The sequence below is a fragment of the Struthio camelus genome, chromosome Z, assembly GCF_040807025.1.
Source record: "Struthio camelus isolate bStrCam1 chromosome Z, bStrCam1.hap1, whole genome shotgun sequence".
NCBI lineage: Eukaryota > Metazoa > Chordata > Aves > Struthioniformes > Struthionidae > Struthio > Struthio camelus.
Window position 1 is genome coordinate 27768879 of NC_090982.1, and position 20269 is coordinate 27789147.

A 20269-nucleotide genomic window follows, 5' to 3' on the forward strand; every position below is an offset into this window, starting at 1 on the left:
GAAATGCCATATTTGTGTAAAGTTGGAGTCCCTTCCGCTGCTTACGCTGCTTACGCTGCCTTCGTGTAGTCAGCCAGGCAAGAGAGCAGCCAGGCCCTCGTTCCCGAGAGCAAGTGCACCATGATGCTGTCCTCCTTGGCTAGCCTATGGCACTAAAATTTGAAGTCTATCTTGCACCTGGTTCCTCAAGTGCTGCTGCTTGCTGCTGTTACCTTAAGGCTTTTAAATATCTAAATGGGTTTAATGTCAGCTTAACATAAGCATGGATATGTAAAGAAACATCTATGCTTACAGCTGGATAGGGGTAAAACAAGATGCCACCCCACAAAATGCTGTAGAGTTTTTGAAGTGCCATTCAACTGTTTGGTCCTAAGGTATATAGATAAGCGGTCAGTAAAGAGTAAAAGAGTGGGGGTGGGAATCTTCACAGTAACGTAAGTAACACTGCTAATCAAATATGTTTTAAATCAGTGAAGCAGAAGGTTCTTATTTGCAGATTGTTAGCCATCAGGCCACCTCATCTAATTCAAAATATGGCTATGCAGTAATGCCAGGGTTTATTTTCTTTATGTCAAGAATATGAATAATTCCTAGTTTATGCAATGAATGGCAAGGCTAAAGGACCTGGATTAGGAAGCATGAGAGAGAGAATGTACAGACAATGAAGGAAGAGAGCAAAATCCTTTGCTATTAAGAATAGGGAAGTGTAACAAAAGTCCATACTTCAGTTTCATCTGGTTAAATTCTTCTAGTAACATAAATGGCAAAGTTTACAATTGAACTGAATTTCGGCAGTCGGGTTTGCTGTGGTTTAGGACATTTCCAGAAAGCTGATTCTGTTAAAATTGTACTTTAAATAGAATATATTAGGGCTAAAATCTGAAATGTCATGTTTCCAAAATAGTTTTTCTTGAACCGCAATTCTTTAATCAACTTCTACTGATTTGGCAAAAAAAAAAAAAAAAAGTTATTTAAACATCATCATCTGTTTATTCTAACGTGCCCAATTATCTGCAAGGGGTTTTTACTACAAAATAAGGCAACTTACCATGATGGAATAAGACTATCTTTTAATGAAAGAATGGGGGATAGCTCTCTGCACTCGCTAACATACACTTTTAGTTTTCTTTACCCCTGAATCGGTTCTTCCATCAGGAAGCCTAAGGATAGCACTAACCTGTTAAGTGATTGCTGTAAAGATTTCACTAGGCAGATTTCAGTTTATTAATTATGCCAGTTACATAGATATCTCTCATTTAAAGAACACTTCTATAGCAGTGATGTCAGTAAGCATATACATGTTTACACGCATTTTTAAGTGGTCTTTTTAAATTTGAAACAGTCATATTTTGGCCTCCAAAGCACCAGATCCACTCACTGTGCACAGAGGATGTTGATGAATAAATGATGACATCCCTGGTCCTTTTTATTTCTCATGCTTGGATCTGGCTAATGCATTGCCAAAATCTTGTTGAATGTCTTCTTTTTGAATGTGGTCTCTGTTATGTGAGGTTCTGCGGTAAGCCTTTCAGTTCAGTCCTATGACTTCCACCTGTTCTCTTGTTAAAAGGTATTTCATTTAGGCAATGCCTTTAGGCTGAAACCCAAAGCTTCATTAGATATATGCATCTAGAACTGCAAAATTAGGGAATCATTGCACTTGGTACAGCATGCTTTGTCCAGAGATTTCAACTTCTACTTTTAATGAACTCATATGGGAAACTTTCTGTGAAAAACCCTTTTATCCATTCACATGATTTAAAAGGCAAAGACCTACCTTCAAATACTTCTCTGAGAACTTTGCTATTAATTTCAGTTGGATCTCAGGCCAGCGTTGAACAGTTCAATTTCCCCATATGTCCTATATTACATGGTAGTTTATAAGGCTGTGGTTTCACAGTAACTTTCAGGTAACTTAATCCTGCGCTGTCACAGAAAAGCAGAATCTATTCCTCCCCCTTTTCCTTAAAACCCAGACTACTAGTTCCAGCTTTTGCCCCTCATTAGCACTAGTCTCCATATTGATGCCCACTGAGGTATATTAGAAATTGATCCAGCTAAAAACTAACTTGAGAAAAACAGAGATTTTTCCTGCTTCTCTGGTCTGAATCACCCCAAAGGTCATGCAAATGCTCCAGTCAGGACTGAGCTGCAAGGCCTGGACAGCTGCATAAACTTAAGGAAGACAGAAGTGAACAGGGTCTCAAAATCATGTTTATTTAAACACAGCAGGACAAATTCACTTCCAAAATGAAAGCATCCAAACAGTTTCACAAGAGCTGTTGTTATTTTCACGTGCAAATCCATGAAAAGTTGAGCATCCTTTGGGTTGAATACCAAAACATTTTGCAAAAGACATTTTCAGAAATGAAAAAAGAGCATGAGAGTGAGTTAGAAAGGTACCGTCGGGAAAGAAAAGATGTTTTGCTGAAAATCTGCATTTTCCAACACCTTTAATGTCTTCAGCATTTTGCTATGGAAATCACTGTTCACTGAGATGTTTCATGCAAGCTGTTTTTTCTTCTCCTCTTCTCAGACCGAATTGCACAGAATATCATTAAATCTCATTTGGAGACATGTCAATATACAATGGAGGAACTACACCAGCTAGCATGGCAGACCCACACGTATGAAGAAATTAAGGTTTACCAGAGCAAGGTACAATCCTGTAATACCTGCTTTTTCTCCTTTCCCCATTGTTTGAAATAGTTACCAGAGAAACATATTGGACAAGGACATACTGATGAGTTGCTTAACCAAGAGGTTAAAAATAAGCTTTTAAATGCCTTTAAGGAGCCTGGTTACTGAGAACAGAGGAGTGACAGTTCATAAAAAGAAGCAACAGCTTTCCAGCATGTTGAAATGTTTGCTGATGTCAAGCCCTGGGAGTGGTTACAGAATCTAGCTTTCCACTCACTGCTTGTTACCACAGGCCTAAAATTTTTGCAGAATTTCAGCCGACTTTAATGTGATCAGAATCAGCCCATCTTTGTTAGAAGAGCTTTCAGAAATAGGACAACATAGTTTGTTTCATTTCATTTTGGAAACTATTAGACATGGGTCCCTTTCTTGTGTGAAAAACAAATGTTTTCACTGCAAGCAAAGTACATATCCATCACTTCTAGACATTAGATAATGATAAATTCAAAGTATATCTTAAAGGGCAGCTGTTCAAAAGTGACTGGAAAACTGGTCTCATTACACTACATTTTCAGTCTACCTCTGTGATTCACAGGTCAAGCCGGTTCACAATATTGCTTACTCTTATTGCAGCTCTTCAGCTGTAGTCCAGCCCGCAGAAACCCAGCTGTGTCATTTGTGCCTCCTTGCTTAGGTCACTAGCAACGGTTCTGCAGCCAAAATTTAGTTGACACATCAGTTGACCAGGCAAAAGACAGAAGAGAATCTGGCTTGTTCCTTGAAAGCTTTGTGGCTGTGCAGTGCTGCGGGGAGTAAAAATACACTATGGCTTGCAGAGCTAGGGCACGCAACCCAACAGCATCAGTGTGCATCTGCACACATAGGTGAACAAGTTATCAGGGAGATATAGGAAGTTATCAAGGAGATATAAATCTGGTCTAATCACTGTTCAGATTGCAATGATACTTGAATGACTCTTGGGTTTTTTAAGCTTTAAGCTAGCAGAAGTATTCTGCTAGATGACTTAGCAGCATTGCTCTGCTTCACATCTAACAATACTCCAGGATGTTTATGCTGTTTGTGTCGCTGCTTGTGTACCCTTCACAAAGGCCAGCACTAAAATCAGCTTGTAACATTGGCCAATACAGTCCACCTTTTGAGGAGGCAATGCCAGCGTTCATGCCCCTGGGGCAAATGACTTGTGAAAACAGCCTTCTTATGAAAAGTGTCAGGCAATTTAATAAATAGAGATGCCATAGCTCTGCCAAGGGTAAAAGCTAAGAACTGTGCTTTTTTGCCGGGCCACATGAAGTCCATAATGCTCTAATGAACATGCTTACTTACTGCCTTGCTTTTTCATGTGCATTTCCGGGAAGACAAGAGAAGCTCTGTGGCAGCAATGTGCCATTCAGATCACTCACGCCATTCAGTACGTGGTGGAGTTTGCAAAGCGAATAACTGGCTTCATGGAGCTCTGCCAGAACGACCAAATCCTACTCCTTAAGTCAGGTGGGTAAACGTGAAGGACCAGAGACCAGCTTAGCATGTGGTGCGTTAGAAACATATTCTGTTGTCTAGTTTGGCAGGTCATTTTAATTTTAATTTTAAAGAAGGACCACTCTTCAGTCTATTTCACTAGATGCATTAATATGTTAATAATGTTACTTTCTTCTGGTCCTCTCCCTCAGTTGTCAATTTGTGCTTGTTTAATACCCACACACACGCACACACACACATGCACAAGATCACTGTGGAAACTGCAGTCTCCAACCCGACATATAGTGGAAAGACCTTGTGAATTGAGCCGGCTGAATCACTCATCTGCTACCCTTTAAAATCCCTGCTTATCATTAGTGGAGCAAACACCAGCTCGCTAGGGCCTGCCTCTGTGGTCATCTCTAATCTTTTTAATGAGGCTGCAGCAATACCCTCCAGCCAGCGCACAGGAGGAAAAATCCCTGCTGGCGCCAGTTGGTGCTGGGAGAGATGAGAGCGGATCACGGCAGCGCTGGCGCTCCAACGGGGCTCTGTGCGCACGTGCTCGAAAGGGCATGGATGAACAGGGGTTTCTGCCCTGTCATGGGGCCCGGGAATTTCTGTCCTCCGTGACAAGATTAATCATGACTGTAATAGCACCATTTAACTGGGGAGGACAAAACGGCATTACCAAGTGAGCTGCTACTAGTAATTAGCTGCATTTACCCTGTCATACGAGTTTCTTGCTCTCTCCTTCTGCAAAAGGCGAGGTGCTGTGTGAGGCAGGCAGCTCATTAAAGCTTAAGAAGTGCTGCTTCCAGAGAGAGCTCTTCATTAAATCTGCGAATCGGTAAGATTCAGCACGCCATACTCAGGGGCCCTGGGTCAGCATGGGACTGACCCAAGGCAGTGGGCAGAGGTGCAGAAAGAGAAGGGTACATAAAGATCTAGGGAGGACACGAGCAATCTCCTGCAAAAGAAGAGCATCTTAGCACGAGAACGATTTCCAAAGCTTAGACTAATTTCAAAATTTCTGCAGAGGCCCATGCACCCAAAGTAACTTCATTCATTTGACTGCCAAAACTAACAACACAATTGCACCTTAAGCAAAAGATATATTTGACCATATGGTTGGACAACTCTGGTTAGCTGTAGCCTGTCTAAACATGTCAGGTTTTATTTTCTGTTTTGTTGTCAATGCTAAGCAGAAGCAGTTGGAAAATCAGGACTTTTCACTCAAAAATATACGTGCAAAACAATCCCCAGATTCACAGTTTCTCTTACAGGAAATTTGGATATAGATAGGGAAATTTAAAATTAGATACTCAATCTGAATGAAAAATAAGAAACAAAAAGAAAATATAACGTAGGGGCAGTTTTGACAGTCCTTTAATTTTTATTTTCTCTCTAAAAGCACGTTGTGATGTTCCCCCTCCCCAGCCAAATGAAACTGAGATTCATTTCCACATAGCATGAAGCTTCCTTTTTATATTAAAAAATTTTTACTAAAAAAGAGTCTCTACAAATGCTTAATTTTCAGGAGAAAACACTTCTGATGAAATATATTCACCCAGCTCTAAATTCAAAGCAAGGCCGGGCTACCAGTTTGCTGCAATGAAGAAAGTCAACTTTAAAAAAGGAAAATGGGTTGGACTGGAAATTTCTCTTTTCTTTTATCATATCAGGAATATTGTTTCCCTCGTTCAGAGAGAGAGATCATTTACCTGGTGCCAAAGAGTGTCACTCCCTGCTATGTTTCTAGTGACTGATGTTTTCCTAAATATTTTCTTGAAACCCCCTCTATTCTGACTTTTTGTGGTAACGTGTGGCACTTTTGCTCTTTTTTGTGTCCAATAGGCTGCTTGGAAGTGGTTTTGGTGAGAATGTGCCGTGCCTTCAACCCACTCAACAATACTGTTCTGTTTGAAGGAAAGTATGGAGGGATGCAAATGTTTAAAGCCTTGGGTATGTTCATCTTTTTCTTTTCAACCATTACAATGAGTCCAACGGTGGCAGATTTGTCTTTCTGAGAGTAGCGAATACAGTGAAAGTCCTCAGCAAATTTTGAAACCCGAAACCTCCAAATCTCTATGCTTGAACTGAAAAAGTATCTCCATCAGGTGCTAGCAGTAAATAAGTGATTTTCGCTAGTGAAAAAACACTGAGAATTTTATGAGATAAACTTCCAAATGTGTCATCTAAAGTTTTCAGAACACAGGAAAAAAGAAATTGTGACAGGACCAAAGTCGTTTGTCATCACTGCTCAGTTGTGTCTGGTGTATAAAATCACTCCCACTGATTGTGTCATACAAAAGCAGTAAAGGGAAGAATTTGTTTTACCCCATCAGTAAGGGGACTCAAAGGATGGACCACAGCAAAAGGTATCAAGGGACTAACCTAAAATCCTCCGAATCGGCAGAAATTTTAAGCTCATTTAGATCCATATATTAAAGGAGTTGCTTCATTTCTCGACATGATATTGAGTGCTACCCGAAATATTAATAGCTAAATGGTTTGTTTTGTCCATCCATGCAATGGAAACACTATGGCAAATTTAATCATGAGGCAATCAGAACCAAATTCAGAGAGAGTTACTTACTTTACATGCATAAATTTATAGTAGAGGTATATTTTTCTTATTAGCATATGGATAAACAAAGCATTCCATTGCATAAATAGAACATTTACATATATGTTAAATATGCATTAGTTGATTTATTTTGGTCCTTGTTATACTTTCTCAAATCTTCAAAAATATTTGTACTGTTAATTAATAAAATGTTATACATGAAATAGTATATTAGTCATCTATATCCTTTAGATTAATATCTATTTAATAATAACACATTTTCTCCTATGTTCTTTCCACATAGGAGGAAAAAATTCTGATATCTCTGTGTGCTATTTGATAAAAGGCATACCCCTAATTCTTGATAACTTTTGTGCAGTTTTAGCGATACATAAAATAGCTAGTTTTCAGAGCAGGTGGAGTAGCTGATGGAAGGCATCTGTTCTGGAAGGGCAAAGGTTGACTCCAAATTTTCCTTGACATCAAAACAAGTCAATTTTCAAGTCAAGTTAAAAAGCTGATAATTTTCTAGCATTAACTTTGTCCTCTGTGATCTGTAGGTTCTGATGATCTGGTGAATGAAGCATTTGACTTTGCAAAGAATTTATGTTCCTTACAGCTGACTGAAGAGGAGATTGCCTTGTTTTCATCTGCTGTTCTGATATCACCAGGTAACTATTCATTCCAGATGCCACAATGAACCCCTCTTCCCCCTCTGCCCTGCCCCCATCCTTGGCCACCTATATTTCTACCTACTTAAATGGCTGTGCCTTCTTAAACTAGTGTTTTAAACAATAGAAGAGTATCTGGATTACCCAAATGCACTCTTTTTGGAAGACTGTCAGCAGCCACACATACTGGAAACAGGTTCAAAGTATGAGGACCCCATCATAAAAATTCACAGATCAGTAGGCTATGCAGTTATACACAACTTATTGGTTATACAAAAAGAAAAATAAGTCAGTTATTTGCTACCTGAACTTAAATCATGGGAAAAGATTGGCTGCATTTGAGTCAAGGATCTGTGGGCTCTGTTATGAGAAAAAAAGGAGCTGCAGTGGCTGGGAGTGGTGGTGACAGTCCTGGAGCTGGACTGTGCAGACCAGGGGGCCGGCTGGAATCCCTCCGCACCCCACATGGAGAAGCGCAGTACCCAAGGAGGTGCACGGTCCTCCTCCAACTTCCAAGGAACTCCAGGTGTTAACTCTCCCATTTGCTCTGAGGCTGACTTCTGGTGGCACACAGAGAGGAGGGTCCATAACTCTGGTGGGAATTTTCACATGGAGATGAAAACAAGAGCTGTAAAATACTGCACAAAGTCCTTTCTGAATTTAGCCCCAGGTAAGACTCAGCGCTTCCTGGGGCAACATGCTCTTTTTTCATTTGTTCACACACCATAACTCCTCCCAGGCAAGCATGTTCTGAATCAGCTCGGGTTGTCTGACCACAGAAAAGGAGCTTTGGTGACTGAACTGACTCAGAAGGTGGATCTCATAGACAGGCTCACAGTCTAGTGTGGGATTTTTAAACATACTCCAGGGTTGGTAGATTACCCCCCCCCCCCCAATTCTGACTAAGAATAACCTCTTAAAAGCTCTTCACAAAAAATCCCATAGCAAATTATATTTCCAGATTGTTCTGCTTAAGGCTTCCTCTAGGTCACTTTGACCTTTTGCACATCTGTGGTGGATTACATTAGGCAGAATTAGACTAGCACAGATGGTGTCAACATGTTCGTTTTCATCATTAATAACATCTCCTGAAAGAACGCTGCTCCTTTTATTTTCCCTTCAAGTAGTCCCTGTGGTGGTGCACCATCTGCTCCAAGGTGAGAGGGATGAGGCAGTGGCTGCTTACACGTGAGGCCAGGGGTCTTGAGCAGCCCGGCAGCCCCCATCACCACTTGTACCCCTTGGCTGCATCCCAAGCATACGTGGGGGTTGAGGCTGGCTGTGCACTATCCCCCTGGGACGCCGGACACACAGCATCCTGATAGGTCCCTCTTCACTATGCTTCCTCCAGTCCGAGAAGTCCAAGCCTGTGACCACGACAAAAGGCCGGCACTTTTAAAAGCAGCAACCCTGTACAGTTAAGTGCAGCCGGAGCTTGCTCTTGAGCAGGCTTAGCAGCCTGTGGCTTTGAGGTCTGGACTGTGAAGTTCTTCAGGAACACCTTAACAGCAGAGGTAGCAGAAGGTGGTTTAGATATTTCCGGCTCATTTCATATTATGAAATCGAGATAGGTAGGAAGGTGCTGGAATCCTTGTACGCAGGATCTGTATTTGTCTTTTTTTTTTTTTTAAATAGTGGGTGTTTACTTTTTATTTTTCTAACCAGTTAGAAGTTGGAAAAGTAGGAGCTAGCTGGATGGACAGAAGCAATAAGATTATTGCTGCTGACTTCAGCGCACTTAGGATAAGGTGTGGACATCTTACCTTAGGGAAAAGAGTCACTGATATGATTTCTAGCCAAATTTAAAAGAAGTCAGATTTCTTTCCAAAATCATTTCCCTGAAAATTTTTTGAAGGGAGAGTAAATTATAGTGCTAGCCAACAAAATCTTGTCACAGAACCCTTCCAGGAATGCTGAGGCTTCTGTGCCTCGTGCTTGGGTAAAGCATGAGACACAGTACTATTCAAGTACTGCCACATTTCCCATTGACTTTAATGAAATTTGGATCAAGTCATTTAAGAAATGTGCTTAGCTACAGATAGGCACTGAATGGATATGAAAATTCTGATTCAAGCTTTGTAGCTCTTCATATGCCCTTTTCACCTGTGAAGCACCAAAATCTCTTGCATTCTGCCAGCACTTCTTGTTGCCTGAGAATCCACGCTTGTTTCTGCTTCTTGTAAAACATCTATGGCTGTATTAAGTGCTTGAAAAAGCTAGTAACTCAAATGGCTTTGGACCAACTGAATGGCAGACATGTGTTGTGAAAATCTCCCCATTGACTCTATCCAAGAATTTCAGTCCTGATGTGCAGCAGTCCTGAAACAGCACTCCAGAGGTGGGTGTTTCTTGAATAGCAGCTTATGTTTCTGCCAAGCAGCACAGATAAGCAAAAGCAGTTCCAAGTTCTTTTCACTGTGATCAAGCTTGAGAGTTGAAGCTGGTGGGACAAGATGAAATACTATAATAATCCACAGTTCTGCCTTTCATGTCCAAGTTGGCTTTTTCCCACACACAGGCAAGAGGAAACGTACAGTCTATTTCTCTCCTGTTCCTTTAACCAAGAATCAAGCGTGAAAGCACTTGACGCCTCCTGACTGCTCCTTCCTGTAGTCTGTAAGCACGTGTACCTTTAGCTGTGAAAGAAGCAATAAGGAAATAGTGACGGGCTGAAACAGCAGGTGAACATGGGAAACAATCTCTCATGAAAAGCCTGCAAATTTCGGTTGTGTAAGTAACTTCCAGTTCAGTTGGGCTGCTCAAATTTGGGAGCGAGGAGGCAAGGAAAATCAGTACATGTTGAACTGACACCGAAATTTGCCATTTTTTGTCTTACCAAAATAATAACAATAGATAATAGAAAAAGAAATCATTTCACTCCACACTAGATGTTCCAGGTGCTTCAAAATGCTGACTTCATTTGGGGAAAATGAATGTAGAAGTAAAAAAATTGGGCACTGATTCATGTAAGTACAGCCCTGCCACGTTCCTTCTACCCACCAGCTTAGAGACCCAAACACCCATTAAGTGAGCTATCCAGATTCAGTTTCTTTCTGCTATGGAAGCTTTCACCCTGAGTGGTGACTCCTGTGCTCTCAATCTCAATGACTGTTTAGGTAGTTTACATGGAACAGGAGCCTCGAAGGGAATTAGGGGACCTAAGAACACATGTTAATGTAGTTGCTAGGGTCCTGCACTGCAAAGCCCAGTTTCAGACCCATTTTCAGCCTGATTCAGAGCACAGAACCAAATGTTGCACTTCTCACATGAGTGTTATAACCAGCATGCTTGTGGCTAATTATTTGGCTCGATTTCTTACTTCCAAGTTTAACACGTTGTAAAGTGACCCCAACAACCGATGCTGAGTCATCTCCACCTGCAAACGCGTTAGAGCCCGACTGGCCCCCCGGGTTCTGGTCCCTCTTCTTCTGAGTTTTTGACTGACCACATTCCTTTTTCCCATCTTCCTTTTTGCAAAAGGAGAGCTTCTGAGTTGTCCGTCATCTTCTGCACTACACTATATACGCTAGCCTAGTGGTCTGTACCCTCTTTAAAGGTAGATGAGTTCAAATTCCTAAAGGAAAAGCACAGAATTGAACCAGTATTTTTCATTACCCTTATTGGTAGCCACCTACTGATTGACTTCTTTTTCTACACTTTTGTGAATATAACAAGAGGTAGCTGGCAAATTCCTGCAAAATTTACAGATGGTTTTCAGGTGTTAGAAATCACATTTTGGAAGGCAAAGTTAATATCCATTGTAAAAGTTTCACCTAGCTCTTGCCACGAGTTTAACTACTCTTGCGTTTTATACAGCATACTCTATGACAGATAATTCATGAAACTTGTGCACCAATAGCCTCAGTCTATTTTTAAGCTTATTTCTGTGACAGAAAGATAAATCTTTAAGAATTGCTCTCTATGATAAATGTTTTTAGCTTCAGTCTGCCACAATAGGCCTTGATTTAACACTATTGAAACACATGCTTTTGCAACAGTATAAAATTTGGCATCTGACCTAGGAAGTCTAAATGCTACTGTGTGCTCACTTCTGTGGGGGCTGTGTACACTCTTAGCTAATACTGTTTCTATGCCCACTGATGCAACAGAAAAGCAAGGTAGTTTTTCCCTGAGCACCTGTTAAGTATCTGGAGATTGGTGATGTGTCTCTTTTTGCAGTATTTGATGATGTCACTTTTCATGCACTCTTCTCCACAGAGTGTCAGAAAGCACCTTCTGTGCTGAAGTACAGCACTTTTGTGTTGTCATCTGCTCTATACGACAGGCGCGCTCAATGAAATGGTCAACTTATATTACTTCTATGGAGTATTTTAGTGACTGAAGGGGTGAAAAAAAACGAGTTCTGAAAGGGAAAGGGATTTTTTTCTGCACCTTCCAATTCACTATGACAAAATGGATTTTTTCCATTTCCTGGAAGCTAAAATCTATACCAAGCATCAGTCTGGATTGTGAGAGCTGGAAAGAAGTTTGCAGCATGAGCACGCAAAAGGTTTACTGGTGCAGTACAAACATTATATTAGTATTTTCAGAATTGTCTTGAGGTCTGCTATTTCACTTTGTGTGTGGTTGTTTCCAGAAGCTATAGCTTGTAAAAACACAGATCTTAAGAAAGGCCTCCTATTGAAATCAATGCATTGAAATCAATGGAGATTTGAGTTCAGCAGAAGCCATACAGAGTTCCAGACAACTGTATCTGTAAATTTTATTCTCCCAGATAATCTTTTGTTTTGTGTTGTTTAAAAAGAGAATATTTCCAAATAATGAGAAATTTACACTTCAAGAAGTTGGAACAGCTCATAATTCTGTTGAATTATTAAAGAAATTCTTTTGAAGGAACCCATTTCTTTTATTCAGAGTATAATATTTGGTCTCAAAATGTTAGCCTAGTAAATAATGAGATATACTTTATATTTATAAATTTTATATTTTGTTTTAATTTTTAAATAATTATATTCTGTTATTTTCAAAGAGCTGACTGTTTTGATCAATATGTTTATTATTTATGGATTAAAAAGCTACTGAGATAACATGACATGTTTTTCAACTACACAGAATGAAACTAGGAAAACACTGTGTATACCAACAAAGAATAATAAAATGTTTGGGCCTTGTTTCATTTTTACTCCCATCTTTTCCTCTAACATTCTGGTTCAAATAAACAAAAGTAGAGCCAATATCGTGTTGCTCTACACTTTGGATGTGTTAATTAAACTCTCAGATGATCCTTTAATGGATTGAGATGTTCTGCCTCTGAAACCGTATGTTAATTATCTTGCAGTCCTTCCCCACGAGATCGGTGGTTGCTATGAATGCTTATCGGATAGTGTGTCCATTGTGAGCATGCCCCACTTCCACAGTTTCCTTGGCTTTAGCTCCTGCTTTTCTTGTTCTCAGATCGAGCCTGGTTAATAGAGCCAAGGAAGGTCCAGAAGCTTCAGGAAAAGATTTATTTTGCACTTCAACACGTGATCCAGAAGAACCACCTCGACGATGAGACTTTGACGAAGGTAAATTGTTAAAAAGACGGGCCGAGTACTCCGAGGTCACGTGTCTCTTTTAGTAGGTGCTTCTCTGTGTATTGGTGCCTTAACATAAGTTAAATGGAGCATACTATGCACTTGCACTGTGTAGGAGAAGAAGGAAGGCTTGTTCCTGTACTCCTGTCCTTGATTGTCTTTCCTCTTTCTTTCCTTCTTGTTCAAACCACTAACGACTTTATTTGGTAGCCCTGCAAGAATGAGATGATTGCCTTAAAAAAACACCCCTGGAGGGAGTTCCTTCTTTGTAACACCTCCTTTAGCATTTGACTAGAATTTTCAGGACATTTTTGTTTAACCTCTAACGGTAAGAACAATTTCTAGTTTATTGAATGGGTAATTCTAATGGAGTTCAGAGTATTGCATTCTGTTAGCCGACAGGAAGCTACCTTAACTCATTTCAGAATTTATATTGTAATTTATACTAAAATTGCTTCCACCTTCTTCCTTTTCTTTTTCTTTTTATATCTCACAGTTAATAGCCAAGATACCAACCATTACTGCACTTTGCAACTTGCACGGAGAGAAATTACAGGTATTTAAACAATCTCATCCAGATATAGTGAACACACTGTTTCCTCCATTATATAAGGAGCTTTTCAATCCAGACTCTACCACTGGCTGCAAGTGAAGGGGAAGATAGAATTGTCACATAGTCATGGAATGCATCACTGTTAAGACAAAAGAAATGTTTTCATGAAGAACTTATTAAAAATGTCACTACTGCAACACTAGGAATGTCCTGCACTTAATAGAATTATTTTTCACCGCTACAGTTTGAAGAATGTAAATATGCACCTCTAATTGGGGTTCTTTTTTTTTCTTTTGTTTACTTTTTTTTGAACTGACCATGAATATACAAATATAGGACACTGGGTGTTACTTTCTTTTTTTAATTTTATTTTATTGGGGTATATTTTGGGAGACAATTGTTCATAGAATTTTATTGTAGATATAAATGAAAATAGAGCAGTACTTTGCAGTATTACTCTTGCTGTTTATTGTTCAAATATAATTTAAGAAAATTCCACTTATTAGACTTGCCTATTTCTTGTTTTTAGATAGTTTAATGCATGTGGAAATTTGTAGCTGTCTTGGAAATTATTCTGCATGTATGGAATACACATATAAATATGTATATGTTCTATATACATATATATGTATGTGTATTATATGCATACATGCTGTAGCTTAAAAATTCCATGCCTAATTTCGAAGGATGCTCAGCCAGGCTCTCATGCATTTCTTACTCTCCAACTAATATGTTAGATTTACTTTGGGCAGTCAAGATTTACTTTGCCAGTTAGGGTTAAATCATCAACTGCCAATGTATGACAACATGATCACTTCTGAGACATGTAATGTAGTGCGTATGTGCAGTCTTTAAATGAAACATCAGGAACGTATCAATGGTGCAAAAGCCTTGTCTGGATGATTCAAGTGGAGAAAGGAAAAGATATTTTTTTTTGGTATTTTCTCCCTGTTACAGGGATGGAGCATATATAAAAGTGAACATGGTAGGACCTGATGTCAGTAAGGTATCTAAAACACAGAGTAAAAATGTAAATATGCCACCCTTACATTTTTCTGTTTCAGCAAAAGGTTTTATTTTGTGTATATTTCTTTGAAAAGTAGTTGCAAGGCTCGTTTGGTTTTTGTCAGTGGAAAGGCATATAGTAATCTCGGTGAGAACCATAGGAAACCTAAAATGTAGCTCTGAAGAGTAGCAGCAGGAGAAAGGAAGGAAGGGAAGAGGAAAGACAAAGGGAGCAATGACCATGGTTACAAAGCCAGCCACAGGCTATCACTAGGTGTGACATAGCCATCCTCTAGGTGGGGCCACTGGTCTCCATTCCACATGTGTATATGTACATATATATATATATATATATATATATATATATATATATATATGTACACAAATGGTTGATTTTAGATGCACTTCAGAAGGGGAGTAAAGGATCGAGGCTTTCTTTTTGTCTTTCTGTGAAATGACTTTATGTGCATTTTCTTGCAAAACCAAAAGCCAGTACAGAGCTAGGTATGATCTGGAAACATGCAGCTGTAGAGTGAACTGCAATCTCCATCATCAGTTCAATTCTGACATGTTGTAATCGATGATTTTAATTTATAGCCTTATAGATTACAGAGCACATTACGAACAGGGGGGAGTAGAAAACTGCCACAGACTCAATCTTGTGGATTAATTAAGTCTAATTAGCAGTCATGACTAATGTATCTGGATGCTGCCAGAGCCACAAACCATAGACTTTCTACCTATGGAAGAGCAGGGGTTCAGCTTCCCCCACGGGGCTGTCCTTACCACCCTTTTTTCCAGAGAAGTCTCCTTCAGGGACTGCAGCAGAGGCTGTAGAGCAGAAATCATTGGAAGCAGACAGAGAAGAGAAAATCTGAAGGCAGGACTTACAAGCAGATTTTTTTTATTTCAAATCTCATAGAAATCACTGCAGTCTGAGGCACAGCGAGGAGGAGGATACTCAGGGAGGCCGAAGGACCTGCTGTGGGCAGGGCTGCGTGGCATAGCAGTGCCACGGGAGCCCACAGGGGCACAGCTGGCCCAGGACACACAGGGTTGTTGCAATGAGAGCTTAATGCCTCTAGCTTTTTCAGGAGACTCACATAGCTCTCAAGTCCGTCTTCTAGTCCTCTTTCTACAGGACCAAATAATTCACAGACTATTCCAAATGTACTTTATAAATAGTTTTCCCTTGTCCTCCATCAACTGGTTTGCGTGCTTACATGACACATTTCATGACAGCATCCACTCTCGACAACATCAATAGTTGTTTGTTCTGTTCTTTCGTCTTAGCAATCCCTACAACAGCAGTTATAAACACTCAACTTATAAATGTTTCTCTGAAAGTCCATTCCAGCCTCAGGAAAAAAAAAGAAAAAAACGGCAAAGTTAGCTGCACTAAGAATAATTTTATTGTAAAAGTGACAACATTTGCAAAATTGCATAGTGCTGTACAACAGCAATTTCTAAAATACTAAAATACTTGTTTTACCCCAAATTCAGGGCACATTTTCTGATCTTTGCTAATTACATTAGAACATCTTCAGTTAACATAGATAAGTATTGCTGTTGTCACTTCTTTATACCACTTAAACTCTAAAAATGGCAACACCTTATAAGGTGATTTATCTTTTTACATCTTTTACACGGCAAATCCGTGAATAAGACTGCAAACTTCACCTCTTCCTAATTTCAGAAAAGTTAACTAGCTGTATTTATTCCTGGCCGATGTGAAGACATTTGGGAAAAAGTCAAGTTAAACTGAACATTAGAAGAGCTCATTTTTGATTGCTAGGGCTTAATACCTACCCTATAATTTTGAAACACATGAAAACACACATATATATTTATCTGAAATTCTTTTTAAATTCTTTCAGTATATTAGAAGTAGTATATTTAGCCAGCCTACAGAAATATAGAATAGATGATAAATATTTCTGTCCTTAATGTTTGTAAACACAGAAGTTTTGTTATGTTCCTATATGTCCCTCACTGTTATACACTGTTTCTTGAAAAAATACTATGTTTTTCAAATCAGATATCAATCCTTAGGATTTTTAACTTATGTCTTAGGCAAGATGACTGAAAGGAGATGACTAGTGAAAAAGATGTTATTTATTCCTTCTCCATAGCACTTTTCATTCTTAAAGCACCTACTAATCACTGCAGCCTCACAACCTATTTCATAAATAAGGATTGCTGTCCTTTTTTAAAGCTAAGGATATGAAGGCAAAGAAGTTAAGTGACTTGCCAAGGACCACAGAGAAAGTAGTGTCCCATCATGGATTGAAAGTGCATTCTTGTCTCCTGGTCCTAAAATCTTTAAGCTACAAAATCTTCATTACCATTAACAGGCAATAGTCTGTACAAACAATTATGAATATTGACAATCAATCGAATTATTAGCTTCAAATAATATTAATTATGAGCAACTTTTTCTGCTTTTGTTAGAACTTTAAAGAACCTGTGCTTTATTTGAAGAATAAAAATTAATTCTCATACATTATTTGTTGGTGGCAATAAAAGTTGATAACTTTTCTTTAGTTTTCTGTAATTTGGCATTGGCCATATAAGTACAGTAAAATGTTTTCTGCAACTTCATTGACTAACTATGGAATAACAAACAACTGTTATACACTATGGGCTGGAATTTTGTTGTTGTTTATATAGGGCCCTGTGTGCTCAAATTTTCAAATTCCTGATGTTAGGTTCCTGATGTCATCCGTTAGACTTTAAACAATAAAACCACACAAGTCCCAATAGTTAGCAGCATATTCCACTCACAAAATTAATTTCAGAAAATATTAGTGCTGCACTTTATTTCTTGCTGGCTTTCAGTACTCCACACCAGTATCTGAAACCCTTCGATCAAATCTCTTGAACTAGCATTTGTCACATCTGCTCTGTAGTAATTGCTAGTTTGCTAACTTTTTAGTGACAAGCTCTTCAAATGGGACTGATTTTTCAATAATTAACCCCAGATTTTTAACAAAAAAGGATTAAAAATATATATTGAATCTTCTTCTTCTAGTGTTGTTCTCAGATAATTCAACCACGTTGATTTAAATTATCCTTGGCATGAAGCAGGCAGCTGTCGACTGTTTGTTACACTACCACAGGGACTTAATTTTGGTGTAAATGTCACTCTTGCTAGCTCTTTGTATAAAGAATTAATTCCAAGAGTCATATTTTCTTTTAATGGAAAGATTGCTTTAGTGAGTGCTAGAAAAACAGGGTAATAGAAGGCACTCAGTTGAGCCAACTTGTTTCCAAAAGCAATATATGTTTTATGATTGGTCTGTGATAGGCAACATTAAGGAACTGATTCTGCAAGTTGCCAGGCTCCCTGAGCTCTAACTGGAGCTATTGAAACGGGGGGCATCTCAGCACCACACAGAAGGTGCTCAATTCCTCATAAAGACAGAAGCCCTCAGCATTAGGATGTCTATTTTGAGCTTTGAGGAGCACAAGTCAGATGTTATCCCCATATTTACTTTTTAATGCTTTTATTTTGTGCTTTTTGTTGTTCATTTCAGCTCCATCTCACAAGGGCCAATTTATTTTCTCTGTTGCATCTTAAGCACCAGCATTGGCTTGGTTCACGCATCTGAGGGTGTTGCTGGTGGGGCAGCTACAGGACTTGTCCATGAACATGAGCTTTGTTACGTGGTTGTCTTTGCTCCCATGGAAGTAGCTTGCACAGGTGTTCGTTTCCCTTTAGGTTTAGTTTTTCAGGGATTTATGCCCCAACCACTTTTGTGCAAAGAGGATGCAAAGCTTTTGTCTCACACTATCCCCTCACCCTCCCACCCTTGGGCTGCAGGAGCTGCTCCAAGATGGCAGCCCCTCCAAGCAGTTCACTGAGCAGCCCAGAGCCATGCAACTATCCTGTCCCCCCATATCTTTCTCCCTTCCTATAAAGCTGCGCTCCAAAGCACAGGCGAAAGGCATTCAGGCTCCTACCATCTTCCTTCCTCCTGATGCTTTTTGTATTGATCGTGCTGTTTCCAGAATAGGCAAGATCTGGCCTGGAAGATTGGTTCCTGTTTTCAGAGTTATCTATTAGACATTCCAGCAACATAGGACTGGGCAACAAGATCAAAGTGAAACACCAAACAGTCTTTTTGGTCCAAATGCGTTGTGTCTAGGTGTATGTGTTGAAATGCAAACCTGAGAAAGAATAGCTTTCTTTTCCCTGACACTGACAAAATAAGAGTACTTACACTTACCTATGTATCCCAGCACTTTCTGCCTCCACTCCGAAGGCTAATTACTGTCTCTGACATCCTTTAGGAACAGTATGTTGGAGACCTGGTCCTCTTTCCTTTAAGTTTCATGCTCTGTAAATGACAATCACTGCTTGATGCAGATGTTGCACTGTATGCCACTCAGGGATGTTTCATTATTAAAAATAGCTATATAAATACAATGATAATAATAAGAAAGAGAGTGTTAGAGGCTTTGAGGGGCACAGGTTGAACTGCCCAAATGAATGCGACCCAGACAAGGCTTTCAAGCCAGTGACTAGAACTAACATTGGTATAAACTGAATTCACTGTCAGTGTTTCCTTCGCCTGACGCAGGACTCGCTTCACCCATTGTTTCACAGTTGCTGGAGCATTACTGAGCAATTAGTTTATGCTTTGAAATGCCTTTTGAAAATAAAATGCAAATGAGCTCTGTATGAGTTACTGAATTTAGACAATTGACAACAGAAAGTGTCGTTTAAATGTACTGAGTTTAGGTACCGTTAACGTGGTTTCATATTCAGAACTGCTGCAGGCATGTAAGACGAAAGTCTAAGACGTGGAATAAATGACTGCATGTCAGCAATGACAGCCACAGTTTACTGAATTACCCCGTGGAGAAATGCCTGTAAAGAGCCAGCAATATAAAACAAAGTGGCTAACTGCTATCTTTTCCTCTCATAGATGCACCAAGCCATAACCATCACTCAGGCCTCTGTATGGCATGCCCAGTCCTCTGCATATCTCCGGCAAATGTGCTTAAGACCCTTTTTTATACCACACTAGTGACAAATACTCCTATTTCCTAATCGTGAGAGATTTGAAATGTACCTCTATTTATCGCTAGCTCTACCCTAAATGTTGTCGATGACCTGTCACATCAGAAGAACACATATAGAAAGGCAAATTGTGGTGGATTATCTTACCAGTGGTTGAGCTGATGCCAAGTCTCTAACCAAGGGGCTCTCCCCACCGCTGAGCCTGATTGCTGCTCCTGTCCGCATAGTGAGTAGGTATGCTTCTGTACGCCTTCCATCTACTAAATTTGCTATACCTAGAAGGCTGGTGGACAACCTTATCAAGAGGTGGAAAGGAGAGACCAATACCCCTAAGCATCAAGGTCCTTACAGAAGTATTGTTTGCCAAGTGTCCCGCTGCAATTTGAGTTTTAATCTTTGAGGTTGCTGGCAGCCATTTCTAAGCGACTGAAACTATTGCTATTTAACCTGCTCATTAAAAAGAAGAGTCCTCTGGCCAGAGTACCCTGGTGCTATTTCCTCCCCCTTCTGCTCCTTCTTCCTAACAAATGAAGCCTGGAGTGGGAAATGCTCCTACTCAAAGCTGATTCAGCTTGCAGAGGAGATGTTGCATTCACAAGGTGGGAAGCAGGCTCCTTCATCCTCTTCCTCCTAACGTGCATGTCATGACTTAGCTGTATTGTCCCCATAAGCAGGAATGTATGACAGTGACCAGACGTCCCAGGAATTTACCATCCCGGAAAGGGTTTGCAGCAGACCACTTTAGCCTACAAGCCACCTGTGTATGCCCTCTACACTGCAGACAAAAGCCAT

General features: G+C 39.8%; 1 protein-coding gene across 1 annotated transcript in view; it reads left to right on the top strand.

Annotated features, from left to right (window-relative positions):
- Positions 1-13830, top strand: part of RORB (RAR related orphan receptor B) — a 134016-nt gene extending 120186 nt beyond the window's left edge. The window contains exons 5-10 of the mRNA XM_068927262.1: positions 2537-2658; positions 4017-4149; positions 5974-6081; positions 7246-7356; positions 12772-12884; positions 13390-13830. Coding sequence (XP_068783363.1) covers positions 2537-2658; positions 4017-4149; positions 5974-6081; positions 7246-7356; positions 12772-12884; positions 13390-13545 — 743 coding nt within the window. The 3' untranslated portion in view covers positions 13546-13830. The remainder of the gene's footprint in view (positions 1-2536; positions 2659-4016; positions 4150-5973; positions 6082-7245; positions 7357-12771; positions 12885-13389) is intronic.
- The last annotated feature ends 6439 nt before the right edge of the window (positions 13831-20269 follow it).